The sequence below is a fragment of the Polyodon spathula genome, chromosome 3 (genome assembly GCF_017654505.1).
Source record: "Polyodon spathula isolate WHYD16114869_AA chromosome 3, ASM1765450v1, whole genome shotgun sequence".
NCBI classification, from domain to species: Eukaryota; Metazoa; Chordata; class Actinopteri; order Acipenseriformes; family Polyodontidae; genus Polyodon; species Polyodon spathula.
In genome coordinates, this window is record NC_054536.1 from 25565057 (window position 1) to 25586472 (window position 21416).

Sequence of the window (21416 nt, forward strand, 5' to 3'; positions counted from 1 at the left end):
CCAACTAAAGGGAATCATCCATGATACTAAAATCTACATTAGCTGAAGGCTATTTATACAACCATGGATGCCATTGCATTTGAAGGTCTCTACTCTTAAAAACCTGTGAAGGTTTAAGTTAATTGTCCCATCTGAAGGTATGGTTCTTCTTATAATGTGGAAGAGGTGGCACATTCAGCATCTCGTTTTGATGACAAGATTACATGTATGACATCATAATCCATTTAGTCCGCTACAGGTTCTGTATACTGTATATGGACTGGATGGGAGGGCTGTAGTGGAAAATTATTGACCCGACCCAGTAACACTATTGTTACTGACAGGAGGCTATAATGCCCGAAACCTCACCTTGGAGGTAACCATAGCCTTCCCAAGGGGCCTTTCCAAGGCCTTCCACTATGGCTGAGTCTGCAGTACATATTTAATATACGGTATGAATCAGTGAAGAAAATAAGTCAGGCAAGGTTGGATAGTAAATATGACTTTACATATTTTGCTTAAATATAGCTGATACAGCATATGTAAATAAATATTGACATACATTTAGTTTCAATTTAGCTGATACAGCATAAGTAAATAAACAAATTTCAGAAAGTCAGAATACAATGACAGTGATGTTTTAATCGCCAATTTAGTGTTTGGAGCATCTCTCTTTTGTAATATGTGTTGTAATTAATTTTCTGTTAAGTCATAGAATTGGTGTTCAGCCCTTTTCTCTTGTTGTGAGGAGTGGATTTATGTGTAGAATCTACACAAACTATTCCACACTCACAAAGTTTAAAAAAATGCATATAGAATATAAATAAGTAAGATCTACAGAGAAAAACAGATTCATCCTAGTTGCATAAGTATTCAACCCCTTTGCTACTGCAGACCTAAATCAGCTCAGGTGCAAATGATTTGTTTGAAAGGTCACAAAATTTGTGAAATGGTCTCAGCCTGTGTGTACTCAAAGTTTAACTTGTAGACACTTTCCCTCATGTATATAAAGTCTTTCAAGCTGCAACTCACATAGTGACCCAACAAAGCAACCAGGAAGACGAAGGAGCTTTCGAAATAAGTCAGGGATAAAGCGGTAGAGAGGCACAGAGCAGGAGAAGGGTACAAGAAAAGAGACCTATCCAAAAAGACTAATAGCAGTAATTGTTGCAAAAGATGCTTCTACCAAGTACTGACTTAAGGGGCTGAATACTTATGCAACCAGTAAATTTCATTTTGTACATTTTCTCTGCAAGTTTTGCTGACTTTTAACCTCCTCATATAACAGTGTTCAGTTTAACCACTACATCTTTGAATAAAAAAAGTTTGTTTGAAAAACTGTGCATAAATTATTAGAGGGTGAATATATATATATATATATATATATATATATATATATATATATATATATATATATATATATATATATATATATAAAATTAGAGACACACTTTTAAAAAACAAAACAAATGCACACGGTGTGTTGTGTAGTAAATTCCTTACCTTAAGTCAGTGACCTCCAAGTTACACTTCTACCTCCAAAGCTGATGCTGTGTTACTTGCTTTTTTGGTGATGTCACATCAAACCTACACTGTGCTTTATAAGTGGCCAGTATTTGGATGCATTAAAAAGAAAACTATTGTATAAAATATCATAAAGCATCTAATGTGAGAAACACAAGTTTTTTATTTTTTAGTAAAGCCATACAGAGCAACTACTAGGCTACTATTATATATATATATATATATATATATATATATATATATATATATATATATATATATATACACACACATTTTTTTTTTAACCAAGCATTTTTTGATCTGCCACAGAAGTAAAACAAATCACATCAATCTAGTGTGTGAGTCGCCAGGGCTCGGTTTTCTTTTCATTAAAATTGCTCACACATGTTCTGGAATCTTCTGAAATGATGCTCATTTTATTGAATCAGGAAATTGACCTAATGATGTGCTTTTGAGGAAATCTTTGGAAACGGGTCCGAACCGGGTATCTGTCATTAGAACCGGTTCCCAAACTAGTATTTAGAAAAACATGTCCGTATGTCAATACACATATAAAGGTCTACGTCAGCATAAAAAACATTAAAACGACCACAACAATCACAGAGCAAAAAATAAGCGAAACTAAACTCAGCACAGCCACGATCAGACATTAGTCCAATTCAAAACAAGGACAACAAAACGCAAATACATAGTCTAGTTAAGAGCGTGATTATCTTTTTTTTTTCTAAGTATAAACGTGTAAATCCTAGTTATTAATTGTTTTTTGACAGAAATTAAAAGTCTCTGATCATTTTAATGTTTTTATTTTTTTAATACTGATTTTTATTAAAAACACAGTAGTACTCACTGGAACCGGATCCTTGACATTTGTATCTATCAGGGTCATCGGTTCCGAAGCAAAAACCGATTCGCACATCTCAGCTTCCACAAATATTTTATACCCCGCCAAAGCTCCGCCTCTGGTTTCAGCGGATTGACTGAGTGGAAGTGTTGGAGATTTTACTGTAATATCCGGGTTAGCGACACTGTCCATGGTTAGCAGAGTAGCTGAGGGAGTGACCTTACGGAGATTTCAACAGTAACGCATAAAACAGTGCAATACCACCAGCACGAAAGTGGCTGGGCAGTTCTTGTGGCTGTAACTATGGAAATATGACAGAGATGAACCGACAGGGATAGAGAGGCAGAAGGACGGAGAGATATGGATATGGCATATTTCACATTGTGTTTATTCTGGTTTTAATTCAAGAAATATATTTGACGTTCTTTTGACGTCCTGTGTAAATAATGGAGAAGTCGGCGTTCAGAAGCTCGCAACCCGTGAATAGTAAAACAAGCACGGGGTCCTCGTCATCCTCAGAGCGGGGAAATTCTACGAGGAAGATCGGGAGAAGCGGCTCTCAGAGCCCCGGCTCGGGATCGGCTGGCAGTCCTGTTGGAGGTACTGGGAGGAGGGCTGGGGGATTGGGGAACAGCGGCGGTGTCCCGCACCAACACAAGCAGCAGCTGGAAGGAGTGTTGAGTAAATACACAAACCTGCTTCAGGGGTGGCAGAACAGGTAATAATATCAGATATTGATGCATAATAAGAATAAAAAAAGTTTATTTAACTTAGTCTCATGGCACTATATTTCAAACGTAGCGATGTTAAAACAAAATTGGTAAATCACATTTTCTTTTTGGATGTGTGTGTGTTTTTCTTGGACTGTTGTCAAATACCATGGATGGTTGTTACATGATGTGCGTGTAGTGGTGGGATATGATTCCAAAACAAGGGATAACGCATACATTTCACGGACATACAATCTAGTAAGTATATAGAAAGATGATGTTATTAAGTAGGCATCCATTCCTTAACACGTTTTTTTTTGGGCAACAGACCATCGTTGTATTTGCAAGATTGCAAAAACAAAATAATAATAAAAATAATAAATGCAAGTTCATAGCACAAAATCACAGTTGCAGGTGAAATTAAGTTATTATTCATTTAGATTATTTTAAGTAAAAGCTTTCGAAAAACACATAACCTTGAGAGCTATTGTACCGACATTCATTTGAATTCAGCTGCAACGTAATTGTAAGGTTCAGGGTTTATACCATGGCATGAGCCACAAAGTTAACCATCTCTGCACTCGCTGGGGAGGTGTCCGCTGTTTTTTTCCCATTACATTTAGAATATTACGTGGTGCACACAATTGTGGCCTAACCAGGACACCTTGCTACTAATACATTCAAAATGATGGATTGTATTTTGAAGACAAGCCTTGCAGTACTGTACATGGGTGTTTTACTGTACATGGGTGAGATGTTTTCCTAGTGCAATGCAGTGATTTGAGAAGAAAACTACTTGTAGTAGTAGTAATAATAATAATAATAATAATAATAATAATAATAATAATAATAATAATAAATGTAGTTGCAATATACAACACATACGTTTAGTGTAACTAGACTGTCCCTCCTCGACTGACAAACTTTTTGCAAACACTGGATCGGATTTGTTTAATTCTTGGCACAATTACCATTTGCTCAGTTTTTTGTTAAAATAAAAATAAATTGTTAACGTTTATTGCTCTAGTACTCCAAAAAATGTGTGTGTGTGTATATATACATATACATACATATACATTGCCTTGCAAAAGTATTCAGACCCCTGACCAATTCTCTCATATTACTGAATTACAAATAGTATATTGAAATTTCATTCTGTTCGATGTTTTATTTTAAAACACTTAAACTCAAAATCAGTTATTGTAAGGTGACATTGGTTTTATTTTGGGAAATATTTTTAAGAAAAATAAAAAACTGAAATATCTTGCTTGCATAAGTATTCAACCCCCACACATTGATATTTGGCAGAACCACCTTTCGCTGCAATAACAGCTTAAAGTCTTTTGGGGTAAGTATGTACCAGCTTTGCACGCAGTGTCGGAGTGATTTTGGCCCATTCTTCTTGGCAGATTTGCTCCAGGTTGTTCAGGTTGGTTGGACGACGCTTGTGGACCGCAATTTTCAATGGGATGAGATCAGGACTTTGACTGGGCCACTGTAGGACATTCACCTTTTTGTTCTTGAGCCACTCCAGTGTTGCTTTGGCCTTGTGCTTGGGATCATTGTGCTGCTGAAAGGTGAATTTCCTCCCCAGCTTCAGTTTTTTAGCAGACTGAAACAGATTCTCTTGCAATATTTTCCTGTATTTTGCTCCATCCATTCTTCCTTCAATTTTAACAGGATGCACAGTCCCTGCTGATGAGAAGCATCCCCACAGCATGATGCTGCCACCACCATACTTCACTGTAGGGATGGTGTGTCTTGAGGCATGGGCAGTGTTAGGTTTGAGCCACACATAGCGCTTTGAGTTTTGGCCAAAAAGCTCTATCTTGGTCTCATCTGACCACAAAACCTTTTCCCACATTGCAGATGGATCACTCTCATGCTTTCTGGCAAACTCCAGATGTGCTTTCAAATGGTACTTTTTGAGTAACGGCTTCTTTCTTGCCACCCTCCCATACAGGCCAGTGTTATGCAGAGCTCTTGATATGGTTGACTGGTGCACCATTACTCCACTCCCAGCCATTGAACTCTGTAACTCCTTCAGAGTGATTGTTGGCATCTCTGTGGCTTCTCTCACAAGTCTCCTTGTTTGAGCACTGAGTTTTGAGGGACTGCCTTTTCTTGGCAGTGCCTGGGTGGTGTGATGCAGCTTCCATTTTCTGATTATTGATCCAACTGTGCTCACTGGGATATCCAAACACTTGGCTATTATTTTGTACCCTTTCCCTAATCTATGCATTTGTATTACTTTATCTCTAACTTCTGTAGGATGCTCTTTGGTCTTTAGTTTCCTTCAGGTTCACAGCCTTACCAATGATCCTTCAACAGTGGGGTTTTTATCCAGAAAATGTGATAGCAACTTTAATGGTTCACAGGTGGATGCCAATGGTAAGGTAATTGTGTCCTCGTTAATTTATATCTTTCAATTTTTTATTTTTCTTAAAAATATTGGCCAACATAAAACCAGTGTCACCTTACAATAATTGATTCAGAGTTTCAGTGTTTAAAAATAAAATATCAAACAGAACGAAATTTCAATGTACCATTTGTAATTTGGTAATATGAGAGAATTGGTCAGGGGTCTGAATACTTTTGCAAGGCACTGTATAATATATATATATATATATATATATATATATATATATATATATATATATATATATATATATATATATATATATATATATATATATATATATATATATATATGCGCGCGCGCAGTCATGAATGCAAATTCAATATGTTGTAGCGACCCGGTCGGTTTAGGTCGGCAAGACTTCTTGTTTTTTCTTGTTTGTTTGTCTTGTTTCGCCTGGTCCTGTGCATTTACGTTATCTGTATTGTTCTGGGGAGGGACCATACCACTGGTTTCGGTGTTGTGTGTGTGTGTGTGTGTGTCTACACATCTTCCCCCCCCAAAATGAGATTAGTGGTCCGTTCTCTTTTCTGTGTGGGACTGATAGACCTGTTTGTGGAATAATTACGAGAGCGAGCGAGAGAGAAAGTGAGCAATTTCTTAGGATAGAGAAAGGAGGAAGGATTTATTGTTTTTGTGGTGTGGTTCTGACCCAAACACGGACCCAGTTTAATGAAGCACTTTTGTTGGCGCCTGAATCCCGTCTCCGTCTCCTGCTTTGAGCCTTAAGACCAGGGGTCGCGTTACTATGTTGTATTCACGTATACCACCTTAACTAACTAGCCACGTCAGTAATTATGAAGGTTCGAGATTTTCAAATTTAAATTGCTCTGCGTGTCTGAGTTTATGTGGTTGTCCGTTTATGATAATTTTCCTAAATAAATACAATGTACAAGGAATGCACCAGGGAAAATATCAGTAGGAGAGATTTCATCTTGAAGCTGGCCACAGTGCTTTGGCAGAAACATTTCGATCAGAAAACTGCAAAGCTGCAGTGCTGCCTGCAGCTCAACCTGTAGTGTGATGCACCGCATGACACGCAAGAGCTGACATGTTACTTTCGTTTAAAAAAAAAAAAAAACAACAACAAAAAATACTTTTGTTTTTACAGTTTTGTATATACATATACCTGTTTACACACTAGTTTCTTTAAAAAAAAAAAAATTAATTTGTTTTCATTTTTTGAAGTAGTGCTTTATAGTGGTAAGTTCGAAAATAAAACCCTTTTATGTTCGGTAAGATGAGCTTGGATAAAACTTTGAGTTGTATCGGGTAGTTGTCTTTCATTTTGATATTGACGTTGTTTAAATAAATTAAAATGTACCATCATAATGACTTTTAGGTGGAGTATCGGTAGTGGCTCTAGTGTTAGCGTGTGGTAGTTAATGTGGCGCATATGTAGAATAATATTGTCAGGGATTTGGTTCGAGTACTCGAAAGTTTTCACGCTCGAGGGCCAGTCTAAAGCGAATAGCCTGGACTCGGACTTTACCGGATGCGCCACTCAGGCTCCCCGCATCCACGTTTAACATGTGATAATTGCGTATTTTGGTAGTGTGAATAAGTTTTAGTCGCAAGATATTTATAACAGAATTGGACACTGGACCAGTGTATTTCAGCACCTCTGTTGGTTTAATGTAGAAATCTGCAATTCTTAAAATTTCATACATGGTTTTTATACATCTGTACCGTTCAATATGTAACATTATGCAGCATACCGATTAGCACTTTAAAATTGTGTTTTTAAAAGTCTCAGAAATCATGGTAGGTATCTCTGTTTTTGGATGCAAAAGCAATTATTGGACCTGTTAGTACAGCACTCTAATTTAGACAAAACGTACCTGTACTGTGCTTTCAATCACTTTGATATACAATTAGGAACATTTTCTTATGGACTGTTTCAAGTGATGTAAGTGTAATTGCACCTAGCTGTGTAGAAAGTATTATCATTTCTCTACTGTATGTGCATATATATTGGTAGTGGTTGGTTGTACATTTCATTGTACACACTTTATAATATGTTGTTTTGTAGCTAGAGTAAAGCAGTTTACAATAGTGATTCTTCAGCATCAAACGTGTATATATAGCCTGGTGGCTGGAGAAGAGAAAATAACATTTGGAAAGCTAAACAAAAACAACAAAAGGACAAGGTGAGGAAATGTTTTCAAATTGCTTGTTATAATATCTTTTTAATCATGCTTACAATTTTAGACATTGTTGATTTAAACAACAAAAGCTTAATATAATCTCACCCATACAGTCAGTATTTCCATGACACCTTAAACACTTAGCTTTACATCAACAACAACATCACTGCACCAAGGTCAAAGCCAAGGTCCTCTCAAAGCACTAAACAAATTCTAGCAGAACAAATAAGATAAAAAAAAAAAATATATATATAGTTTAAAATGAATAAGAAATGTGTTAGTTGTTTGCCAGCTTATAAAATCCATTCACAACCTTCAGGCAATGACCCAGGAAATGCCTTTTCAGAGAGATTTGTTTTTAATCGAGATTTAAAAAGAGGGACAGGCTCTTGTCAGACGAGAAGGGGTAAGGAATTCCAAAGGCTGTGGGCGAAGTAAGAGAATGTCCTTCACCCCTGATACGCATTTCAGACCTTGGAAGTCAATGGAGGAGTGTGGAACAATGCAAGACTGGCTGGCAAGACCTAAGGACAATGGAACAGAGCAGGATCAGTTTCCTCACCAGATCAACATATGATGTTTTCCCATCACCACAGAACATAAACCTTTGGGTGGGTGAGGATCCCTCATATCCTTTGTGTTCATCACCTGGAACATTAAGGCACATTAAGGAACATTAACTGGTGCACCATTACTCCACTCCCAGCCACTGAACTCTGTAGCTCCTTCAAAGTGATTGTTGGCCTCTCTGTGACTTCTCTCACAAGTCTCCTTCTTGTTTGAGCGCTCAGTTTTGAGGGATGGCGTTTTCTTGGCAGTGCCTGGGTGGTGTGATGCAGCTTCCATTTCCTGATTATTGATCCAACTGCTGACTGGGATAGCCAAACACTTGGATATTGTTTTGTACCCTTTCCCTAATCTATGCATTTGTATTATATTATCTCTAGCTTCAGTAGAATGCTCTTTGGTCTTCTTTTTCCTTCAGATTCACAGCCTTACCAATCATCCTTCAACAGTGGGGTTTTTATCCAGAAAATGTGACAACAACTTTAATGGTTCACAGGTGGAGGCCAATGGTAAGGTAATTGTGCCCTCGTTAGGGCAATTTCTTTCATCGGTGCAAACTGGGAGCTTCCACAGCACAGGGGTTGAATACTTACGCAAGCAAGATATTTCAGTTTTTTATTTTTCTTAAATATTTCCCAACATAAAACCAGTGTCACCTTACAATAGTTGATTCTGAGTTTCAGTGTTTAAAAATAAAATGTCAGACAGAACGAAATTTCAATGTACCATTTGTAATTCAGTAATATGAAAGAATTGGTCAGTGGTCTGAATACTTTTGCAAGGCACTGTGTATGTATATATATATATATATATATATATATATATATATATATATATACACACACACACACACACACACACACACACACACACACACACACACACACACACACACACACATATTTGGCATTTGGCATTTGGTCTTTTTAAAAGCATTTCATTGTTTTTTTAAATTAAATGTAGCACATTTTCACAGAACAGCCACAAACGTTTATTCGGGCCCCATCACTCGCATACCTGAAAAGAAAAGACAGCTGAGCTGTGTTTCCCATTGCATCTACGTCTTGGCTTTCTGTATTTCTCTTTTTCATTGCATCTAGCAAAACCTGAGACACCGAAGAGATTAAGCCGTTCTGAATCTTGTTAGAGGTACCCGAGAATACTGTGGCTATTGACAAGTGATTGCTTAACATGCGTGGTGTAGAAAGTATCAGAGAAAATAATTCCACAGAATTTAGCTCTGAGGAATTGGTGCTTCATCGTGCCTCTGAAAGCCAGTTCTTGCTCATTGTGATGTATTGTAGCCCTACACTTCTGCTTATCCATTTTGAACATCAATCTAGGTTTGTCCAAAGGTTTTGAGTGTAACAGTGGCTTGCAATTGACTTTGTGAACCCTCATGTTTTTATGCTGACTTGAGATCCTAAATTGCTGTAGCCATTGCTGTTCCATATCACCTTTCCTGTACTGAACAAAGGAGTATTCTTTTTTAATTGACAGCTACTGTTAAGCCACAGATACTTTTAATAATTTCAGTTTTGGAAGTGGCGAGTATATCCTTTCCCTTCCTGTGTCGGTTTGGGTATTTGTGGTATATACTGTACCTCCCTGTAACAGTCGCCATTTTATGAGAAAGTTCCTGAAAATTGATTCATGACCAAATTGACTACGATGCCCCTGTTGCCTGACTTTTTTTTTTTATTTGTAAAAAGTAAATCGAAATATTACATCAATGTTTTAATTCTCAATAATGCTCTACAATAAGCAGTGTCATGCAAAATTCAGCTATTGTTACAATGCTTAGGGCCTCTGCTCACTCATTATTGGACAGCTGCAAAACCAGGGCAGATCTTTGACTATCCCATTGGTTAAATTTACTCAAGACTGTCAGCTGAGGCAGAGAATACCTTCAACAGTTTATGTCCCGCCTCTGCTCACTTAGGATTGGACTGCTGCAGAGAAAATGCAGATCTTCTATTGGTTGCTTTTATTTAATATTCAAGAATAAAATTCTGCATGATTAAATTGCAAAAAAAAAAAATCTGCAACTTCAGTTAAGTAATCGGTCCGATTAATCTGTTAATCGGAGCAGCCCTAAATAAAAATATAAATTATAGAAAGTCTACACCCCCTTGAACTTTTTTTTACATTTTGTTGTGTCAGTGCCTCAGAGTTTCATGCGTTTAAATGAGGATTTTTTCCCATGTATCTACACACCATACTCCACATTGTTAAGGGGAAAAAAGTTTTTATTGAGGAAAAAATAATATTTTAAAAAAAAAAAAAAAAAAATATAATTGGTAAGTCTCCACCCCTCCTGAGTTCATACTTGGTGGAAGCACCTTTGGCAGCAGTTACAGCTGTGAGTCTGTTAGGATAGGTCTCCACCAACTTTGCACACCTAGATTTGGCAATATTTGACCATTCTTCTTTACAAAACTGTTCAAGCTCTGTGTTCACGCTCCTTGGGGAGTGTTGATGGACAGCAATCTTCAAGTCATGCCACAAATTTTCGATTAGATTTAGGTCAGGGCTCTGACTGGGCCACTCAAGGACATTTACCTTTTTGTTCCTTAACCACTCCAGTGTAGCTTTGGCTGTGTGCTTTGGGCCATTGTCATGCTGAAAGGTGAACTTCCATCCCAGTATCCGCTTTCTTGCAGAGGGCAGCATGTTTTCCTCAAGGACTTCTCTGTACTTTGCCTCATTCATTTTCCCTTCTATCCTGACAAGTGCCCCAGCCCCTGCCAATGAGAAACATCCCCATAACATGATGCTGCCACCACCATGCTTCACAGTAGGGATGTTGCTGTTTGGGTGATGCGCTGTGTTGGGTTTGTGCCAAAAGTAACGCTTTGCATTTGGGCCAAAAAGTTCCATTTTAGTTTCATCAGACCACAAATCTTTTTGCCACATGGCTACAGAATCTCCTGAGTGTTTTTTTGCATTCTTCAAAACGGGATTCAAGGTGGGCATTCTTGAGTAATGGCATCCTTCTTGCCACCCTACCATACAGGCTAGATTTGTGATTTTGAAGGCGATTGGTTACACCTGAGCTAATTTAGGATTGCTATTACAAGGGGGGTGGACACTTATCCATCCAAGCTATTTCAGTTTTTATTTTTAATTAATTAACTCTCTAGAATATTTTTTTCACTTGGAAGTTGTGGGGTAGGATGTGTAAATAGATGAAAAATAATGCATTTTAATTCTATAAGGCAACAAAAGATGGTGTAGACTTTCTATAGGCACTGCAACTTTTTTTTTTTTTTTTTTTTACAGCTTTTCTGTATTTTTTTCTGCTTATCTACTATTTAGTTACAGGCATGAATACTAGCGTGTGTCTTTGTTTGGAACGGAGAAAGTGTATGGTTGGGGTGGACTTCGTTTTTCCACCCCCTCTTAGTTCTTGGCAGTTCAGTGCAATAAAATTTGTTCAGCCATATGCAGCAAGCTGCTACAGATTAAAACACAATTAGTTTGACTACAAGAAAAAAAAAACAGGGATGTTTTGGACTGCATTTAAGAATGTTTTTGGGGTGACTGATCCTATGGTCATGAGAGAATCAGATTTTTCAAAAGCAAGAACTGTGTTGGGTTGGATTAAGCTGTGTAAATGGGCATGTCCACATAATTTTGGCCATGATGGCCCTATTCCAATGGTCCTGAAATTATGTTGACTACAGGCACATTTGTGCCCTCGAACGTATAAGAAAAACACAATAATTTTGCTCTAATACCTAAATGTGACCTTCCAAAGTAGGGTGCAGAGTTCTACTTGAGTGTTCGGAATGGGTTACTAAACCACCTTGGGCTAGATTCCCAAAGGTATTTACTCCAAATCAGCATTAGTGATGGGTATAAAACACCAATGAAATGTACTACAAAATGAAAAAAAATAAAATGACAATCAATTCCAAATAGCACAAAGGCAGTCGGAGAACACAGGGTAGGTGATTGTAATGGCATTAGTTCTACTAATATACTAGTAAACTGTGTCAGCACTGCAGATTATATCTGTTTATTTGAGTGGCTAATAATATTAAAAGTTCAAGCCCTTCAGTGTGTTCAAACAACGGTTAATGTCTTATTTTTTTGTATTTATCTGTGGAAGTTAACAAGCAGTTTTTTTTGTGAAAAACAGTCTAATGTAGTCTAGTGCTGAAGGAAGTTGGCTGCAGTTGCAAAATGTAATACTGTAATAAAAATTACTCAAATGTTCCTATGGCTGACCAAGCTCACATTTGAATTGCACCCCCCCCCCCACCCCCGACATACACCGAATCGTACTAAGGGTGAGTTGTGTTAGACATTAAAAGGTTGCCCCCACTCTTCTCATCTTATTTGGAACTCTCTAAAGTGTTGTTCAATACAGCAGGATCTTCATTCCTGAACTTGCTGATGTTGAATTACACTTTTCCTGTGTATTGCTGACTCTTGACACTTGTCCGCACCTTTCCTCGATGTACATTAGTCCTGTTTTGCCAGCAGTGTTAAAACAATAGAAAAAATTATTGCTCTCTGTTGGCTGGTCAACTGTGCGAGTTATTTGTGTAAACAGCAGTGCTTGCCAATAGTGCGGGCATGCAGTGGATAGAACTTCACGGCAATACAGGGAGCCAAGTATTTTGATTTGAGAACTATAATCCCACATGGAGCATACCCAATGCATATGATTATGCCATTGAAAGTCTTAAATCAAGTCTGAACCTTCCCTATAAACTAATTAAAGGGAAAGGTCTCTTTTGGGGCTTTTAAAGCTTAGTAATAAATAAAATATCTGAAATGCATGCTTGCTTTGCTATAGTTATCAGCATGTCCTGATTGCTGTGCTGTTGCATGCTGTGCCATTAAGCTCTCATGATGCAAGCAGAATGACTTTGCAGTGTGATAGAAACCTGGAAAGATCCATATGAGCGGTAACATTCTTGAAACCTGTGTGGACGATTGAACTGTCACTAAACCAACTTGTTTTACCTAATTTAGTTCCCTTCTCATGAAGTCAGACGGGTTTGAGCACCAAAGCAACTACAGGACTCTGAAACTGGCAAATCCAATTTGTTTAGTCCTGTTAAACTTCCATCTCTTGTATTTGGGCGGTCCCCCGCACTACAAACTAATTTTTTCAGTAGTCCAAATTGCTTATTTTCTCATGCAAAAGGCCCAGTCAGAAACCTCTACATTTACTGTACCTCCTTTGTCTTCAACAGTATTGTGGTTTCAGGAAGAATTAAGGGTTATTTACATTTTTTAAATTAAAGCCCAAATTTGTAAAGGGGAAAAACCGACCGCAAAAAGCCATGTAATGTGTGTGTTCTGTACGGCCGCACTCATCGTCAAAATATCGACATATTTTATACGACTAATTAGGTAAAGCAGGCGATTCCGCAATTAGCGGTGGAGAATTGCACACCTCTCACAATAAGTAGCGGGTTTGGGTCAACCCTGTGTGTGTAGGCTACAGATTCCAAAAGAAAATAAATGGCACACAGCCTGGTACTAGCCATTGTGATGAGGATGCTCAGAAGCGAAAACTGAAATTTACCAGTATGGAAGTAGAGATTTTGATACAAGCAGTACTTGTAACACATGAAAATGTGTCACAAGCTCGAAAAACATCACCAGGACAAATGAATAAAATATGGAATGTGCGGTGGCTTCTTAATAAACAAATGTATCACTTCAGAGTTTGTAGTAGGTTGGCATATTAGTTATGGTTGGGAGTGGTAGGAAATGGTTGGGAGTTCCACGCTGCCTCAGCAGAGGTGGACTCTATGGTAAAGGAATACTGCAGCTACCAGCCTCTGCTCGAACCAAGGAGTTTTAAGTGCGCCAAGGTCCGACTGGAAATGACATTACTAGATTCACGCGACAGATGCTTAAGGGAGGCAGCACCTGTGTTGGAGAGGATGACGTGTGTAAAGGCCGTTTCCCAGGCCAAGCATGGAGAATAGATGAGATGGAGGAGTGTGGAACAATGCAAGATTGGCTGGCAAGACCTAAGGACAATGGAACAGAGCAGGATCAGTTTCCTCATTAGATCAACATATGATGTTTTCCCATCACCACAGAACATAAACCTTTGGGTGGGTGAGGATCCCTCATATCCTTTGTATTCGTCACCTGGAACATTAAGGCACATTTTGACAGGATGTAAGGTGGGTCATAGCCAAGGGTGGTTTACTTGGCGCCATAACCAGCTGCTGTGATGTTTGGTCTTAGCATTGGAAGACAAGTGTAACCTGACCAATAAGTTGCCACCAGTTCCATCAAAGCGTTACACACAAAAGACAATATTCCTCCATCCAGGAGAGCAACCACCAGGAAAAGGCCCAGGCCAACTGGAAGCTGCTAGAGACTGGAAGATGCTGGCAGATGTTGGTCAACGGCTTATTTTTCCACCTGAGTTTGCCACCACTAACCTTCGACCAGACATTGTCTTGTGGTCTGGATCAGCACTGCTTGTTCATCTTTTACAGTTAACAGTGCCATGGGAAGATGCTGTGGATGAGGCGTATGAGAGGAAGAAACTTTGATATGCTCAACTAGCTGCTGAAACGGAACAGCGAGGATGGAGAGTCCAAGTTTACCCATGGAGGTGGGTTGTCGAGGATTTGTGGCACACTCTACAACCCGGTTTCTCAGAGATGTTGGGTTTAGTGGTCAAGAGTTGCGTCACACAGTGAAGAACTTATCTGAAGCAGCAGAAAGGAGCAGCAACTGGCTGTGGTTGAGACAGAAAGATTCTGGATGGGGATCTCAAGCACAATAGGAAGAAAGCAACGCTGATGTACAGGTAAGTAAGCTGGACAGAGTTGGGTGGGGGACGGAGGGGGGTGATACTGGGACGCCAGAATCGCTGTCGAGCCCTCTTGAGGTGTTGTGGGCTAGTCGACGAAACACCGAGGATGGAAGGTGCCCACTTGAAGACCCCAGAGATGTACCGTACTTAGCTGAATCCAGACGGTTGTCATGCTGATGCGCTGGGGGAGACCGCCAGACAGAAGGATATCTACATCATCAGATGGAAAGCAACGCAAATGGGTGGAGATGCAGATACATTAGTTTACTGTAAAGCTACGTCTTAGTTGGTGCTTATCTTAGCAACAGCCAGGTTCAAATCAGCATGAAGTTTTAACATCTACTCTCATGTAATGGAAATCATTAAACTTCTTATTTCGTATAGAATAATTCCAGGCATATAGACTTTTCAAACTTCAGAAGCAATAAGTTTTATATACTTACATCCATGGCAGTTAAACAGGTGGATAATCCTTCCATCATTGTGCAACAGTATGTTCAGCAACAATAACTCCATACAACTTCATACTAACAGTCTTCAGTTTAACTACGACTTATAGCTTTTAAAGTCTTATGCAGTTACAACTCTCGTATTTCTTATGTTTGTCTGTATTTCTTGCTCTATGTATGAGTTTAAAGCATATCTGTATGGTATATATGGTTGAAAAACTGTACTTGCTCTAGCTACAAGCTAACTGCGTCATCTGTCCTATTTTTTAAATTTTTTTTTTTACCATTTTCTTTCCAACTCGGATTTAACAATACTGTCTGAAACAGTATTGTTAAATACCAGAATGCCATATTAGAAAAAAAAATACATTGTGTAGGCATTACTAAAATAATGGTGGAGGATGAGCCCTCGTTGTATATGAGACTTTTTCTTTTGTGCACCTCGGAATATCGTTCCATCTTTTCTTATTCTCCTCCACGATCTTTTAGTAATGCCTACACTCTAAGAAGTAAAGGCTCTCGTTAGAACCTTGCTTTGCCACTGTGGGGAGACCTTTTTAGGCGTTTCTAAGAACCTTTTTTTACATGGATTCTGTATTCTCTATTTGCAGACTTTCTGTTTTGTCATGTAAGCTTTGAAACATGTATTGAAAATTGGAGTTTGCAAAACAATACAGTACAATAAACTGTAATTTACAAACTGACTTGATCAGAAGGGTTAAAAAATGAGCTCTTTGCAAAATGTTATTAAATGTTTCTTTGTGCTTGAAAATGATGTCTTCTTGCTGCAGACAAGTCTCCCACATCTAGGGTGACCAGACGTCCCGATATTCGGGGCTTTGTCCCGCATCCCGGTTGAGGTATTGTCCGGACGCCATTTGTCCCAATTTTTAGAGTAAACGTTGAAAACCCAGGCGTTAGGAAATTTCGTATATGTGGCTGCTATATAGTCTCTCGGTGCAACAGCATACTCTACTTGTTTAGGGCGTTTTGTTTGCATTGCATCTATGCGTCTATCCAATCACGTTAAAAGTAAAAATTAATTTCAGCATGTGCTGCAAGGAGTTCTACAGTTATGTCATCGGCAAAAAGGGTGTTATGCACATGGCCAAGTCATCCAGTTAGGATTAGGGTTATAGTTAGGATTTCAAGGACATTTCGCGGACTTGTTTAAACATTAACTATAAACTATAAAAGCCTAAAAATTATGGTGCTTGCTTCCTTACTGAAACAGAGCGCTGTAATTTGTTAAAAGGCAAGCATGCAACATCTCCCAACAGTTGCTGCAGATATTCTGTCTGGTGTGGATTTGCCCATACGTTGAGACTGCACGTCTGCATCCACTGAATTGGTTGGAAGTGTAAGGAAATGCTTTGCAATTAGAAACAGTCCCAAAACTCGGTTTCACAAACGTTTCTGGCATTATTTTAATAAAGTTCATATATGCAGCATGTGTGTTGTTATGTTATTTGTCCCATCCAGGAATTTGTTTTATCAGTACCGAGTCAAAACAAGAAAACATGCCTATTCGGGTCTAAAATTCTAACTGCGTTTCAAAAATAAACAGGTTGTTTGACCCGAGGTAGCTGTGTTAGATTGTACGTGTAGTGCTGATTTAAATTGGGTACAACCAACACAGGAATACTCATATGTCTGCACTGACTTTCCAGTTTGTTTTCTAAAAGCTGTTTCTATTTAGCAGCCTCTGTAATAGTCTTTTGCTTAATGATGTGTGATTCTGAAGCTAAATAGTGATCGATCATATTTTCTTTAAGTCACAAGATGTGCAATATTACCTCCATCTGTATGCAGTTTCTTTGGGAAATGTCGTGACACGATCCTCAGCCAAAATATACTTTGCTTGTTTTGCTTTGTTGTCCGTTTTTGGTATTTTAAAAATAAAACTAGATTTTAGCAAACCTAATTCAAAACAATGCAGCCCTGACTGTCCCACCTGCTATGTACGGTACAGTAGGTCACAGAAAAACCAGAACAGGCTGATTTAAAACACTGTTATCATCTGAACAGTAAACAAGAAAGTTATAAATTATATTTATCTGTGTTTTTGTTTTTGTCCAAGTGCAGTGCACACTGGAAGAAGGAATAAAAAAGCCTATCTACAGAAGAAAGATACATAGTTTGCGTCACTTGTGTTGTGCAGTAGTTCATTTAAACAAGGTTTCTTTCCTCCCCACACCAACGTGTCCCGATTTTTCACTCTTGCTATCTGGTCGCCCTACCCACATCACCTTGCCTATTTATATAGCGTACTGTCTGACTTTAGTAAATTAACGCCTGCTTTTCAGAGTTCTTAAAATAATCACACAAAAATACGAGGCCTGCAATTACTGGCAGCTTTAACAAATTAGACAGAATACTTAATAGACCTCATTTGCAAAATTCCCTCCCAATTTTAGTGGTTTTGTTCAGAAATGCCCCAGAATTACATATACATCAAGGGCTAAAGCACACAGATACATTGACCCTGCAAATCATGTCTTAACTGTGTGTTTGCCATTGCGTGTGTTTTATAAATACCATCCAAAAATTAAAAACCCTCAGTGCCTGTTTTACGTAAAACATGCGCCATCCTTTTATAAATCTGGGCATAAGAATTTAGTTTTAGAGTCTATTATTTGAGAACTGCAGCACTACTGTACAGTTTACCTTTACAGATTTCAGTGAACTAACCTATTTATCTACTGAAAGTGATAACTTCTAAGCTAATGTGTTTTTTGGGTTCAGTATTCATATTTTCTCTACATATCAAAGCTTTATCTGGTACTGAGCTATTAACAGCAGTATTCTGTCTGTGTTTTGCACAGAATATACACACCATCCCCGAAAGTGAAACATTGCATCTTTTATGCAGCTGTGCCGAGACTCGATTGCTAATCAATCATTCGGTTGGAATCTCAGTACATCTGCACGTGAACTAACTGTGCTCTCCATGCTTCCATCCTAATACCCAGTTTAATCTGCACGTGGAGTGATTTGCAATCCTTGTGCCTAAATACAATTATACACTTTACATCACCTGTGCTACATAACCTACACTCCACCACTACAATAATACATATAACAGACAACATAAACATTCCACATGCAACATTAAACACAATATTATGCACTGGGGCAGGGCACCCTAGCACAATCCGTCCAAATTTCTAAGAAGTATAACGATGTTATGGCAGCTGTCCTGCATAATAATACTTCTAAATCAATAGAATCTATATAAAAAAAGCCCAATAGGAATTTAGTCTTTTTAAAAGCATTTCTTTTTTTTTTTTTTTAGTAAATGTAACAATTTCACAGAACAACCATTCATTCGGGCCACTCGTCCCATACCTGAAAACACAAGTCAGCTGAGCTGCGTTTACCAGCTATGTACTTGGCTTCCTGTACTTCTGCTTTTTATTGCATGTACAAAAACCTGAGACACAAAGAGATTAAAGCGTTCTAAATCTTATTAGTGGTACCCAAGAACACTGAGGCTAATGACATGATGCTTCTGCTTATCCAGTTGAACATCAATCCGTTTTTGTCCAAAAGTTTTGAGTGTTACATTGGCTCACAAGTGACTTTGGGAACACTCGTGTTTTTGTGCTGACTTTCCTATGCCCCTTTCACACACAAATGCCACTACTGAGCCATCTCAGTGATGTTAAAAAAATTATATAAAATACCCATTCACAGGGGCTCCAAAGTGACGCATCCAGTAAAGGCTCTTTGCGTGGAGTGCAAGATGCACACTATAGCCTGGAGGTAGCAGGTTTGAGTCCAGTCTATTCCACTGCTGACTATGGATGGGAGCTCACAGGGGGAGGCGCACAATTGGCCGAGCGCCGCCCGGGGGTGGAGGGCTTAGGTCGGCCAGGGTGTCCTCTGCTCACCACGCACCAGCAACCACTGTAGACTGGCCGTGCGCCTGCGGGCTTGCCTGTAAGCTGCCCAGAGCTCCTTGTCAGCCCGCAAAGTCAACAATTCCTTAACTTATTCCAGACTTCAATTACTACCTCGTTCTTGATCAGCCATTGTATTTGAATAAAATGAAAGTGTGTAACACCAGCGACAAACATACCCAACATGTCCAGTATACATGCAGTCACGTGGGATGTTGACTTTCAATCCACACCCATTATAGTGCTTCACTGCATTTCACACAGGAGTTAAGACGGTTCAGTGCTGTCATAAAATGTGACGTCACTGTAGGCAATTCACACAGACCAAAATGGCGCATCAGTGCCGGTTCTGAGCTGTCTGCACCAACATACTGCACCAACATTCAAGTGCACATAACAATTTTGACAGCAGGGGTTAAAGTATGTGAGGATTTTTTATAAATTAGTATTCATAATTGAGGTGTGTTTTACAGTATAAGACCGTCTTCTCCTTAGTTAGAGCTCCACTATTTAATTTTGCCCACCCTAGGGTTTTCAAAATAAGCCGTTGACTGGCATGATCCACTGCCTAAAACAATCTTTCTGGCAGCTAATTTTATTTTAAAATATCACGGTTTATATTTGGGTATTATTGTACCCCAAAAAAGGTATTCCTTTTGTTATGAGACATTGGGTGGGTTATGTCATGTAGAGGCTGTACTCCTTTAAGAAGAAAGGCATGCTGAAAAATCAGTGGAGCACTTGTCAGCTGATGGCAGAAGACGAATGGGAGAGGGGGGTATGAGGAGGAGGAAGAAGAGACACCATGCCAAGCTTTTAAAATAAATCTGGGTCAGACTATCAATAGGCACTGTAATATTTGTTCAAGTTTATCTTTATTATGAAAAGCTATTTTATTTAGGCTAATGTTTTAATATTTTGTATGTTAGGCTGCGAGCGATGCGATCTGAATGTCAATCTACACCAGACGCGACTTTGAAACGATCCAAAAGACTGCAAATAAGTGACCTTGCCCATGCATTCCTAGCAAATACCAGTTATTTTGCCAGTCAGTTTTGTATTGCAGGGGCCTTGATGATCCGAAAATGTATTTTTCTTCTTGCTGTGAGCAGTGCTGAAATAAAGCTTAATTGCACTAATGAAGTACTTTGTTAGACAATACAAATAGATCACTGCTCATCTAGCACATGTGTAAACCATGCAAAAATGTGCAAGTGTGCAACATTTTTGTCTGCTTTTTCAAAATTGGCCCCTCCCACACTCTCCTCCCTCGCTGCAATGTGCTTCAATGACATTGGTGCCCCCTACTGCCTTGTAAGTGCCACATACTTCAAACCTAATTGAAAACCCTGCACCCATAGAAATCTTTTCCCCTAGGATACTGGGTTAACTTACTGTACATATTAACTTACACATGGAAGGCATGTCTTATATATGTCTAGTCCTATCTGTAAAATTAGGTAAAAACAATTTGACTACAGCATTTTTGTGGAGCAGCTGGTACTACTGTATGCAGATAATGATTGTTATTGGAAGGAAATTGGAAGAAGTTTCTGAAACAGTCAATCAATGAAGACCAACATCTTCTGCTGGTTAGGAATGTGGAAATGGAAATTATTTTCTGTGCAGCCCCACTCAGCTAGTGTGCTCCTGTACTGTATGGTAGTTCTACAATGCCTCACAACCAATTTCAGATTTACACAAAACAACAATTACATGGTGTCTGTTTTGCCACATTATTTAGTTTAGCCTTCTGTGTACTCTAATTGTCAGAAAGAACACAGCCCATAAAATATCTAAAAGCTCAATGGAACACTACACTAGTGAGCTAATCTCGCTCAAACACACTCCACTAGCCTACAGTATACTGTTAGTAGCAGCCTGAAATTGTAAAAGACCAAAACCATACAAAGAATATTTAGTTCCAATGACAGTGTAATCTTCACTGTGTTTAACATCTAACAGTATTGCACAGGAGGAGAAATTGATCATCTATCCAGAGAGGACAGTACATTACATGAGCCCATGTGAACAATAAGCATATGATCTGTAACTATAGTGGCTCTCAAAAGTATT

General features: G+C 38.7%; 1 protein-coding gene across 3 annotated transcripts in view; it reads left to right on the top strand.

Annotated features, from left to right (window-relative positions):
• The first annotated feature begins 2511 nt into the window (after window positions 1-2511).
• The window catches only part of LOC121312910 (oxysterol-binding protein-related protein 10-like), a 130248-nt gene continuing 111343 nt past the window's right edge, over window positions 2512-21416 (top strand). For 2 of the 3 annotated variants that reach the window (XM_041244813.1, XM_041244816.1), the window contains exon 1: window positions 2513-3062. In XM_041244813.1, the coding sequence (XP_041100747.1) occupies window positions 2791-3062 (272 nt within the window). In that variant the 5' untranslated portion in view covers window positions 2513-2790. Of the gene's footprint in view, window positions 3063-21416 lie in introns of all 3 variants that reach the window. The other variant, XM_041244815.1, reaches the window with a different exon arrangement.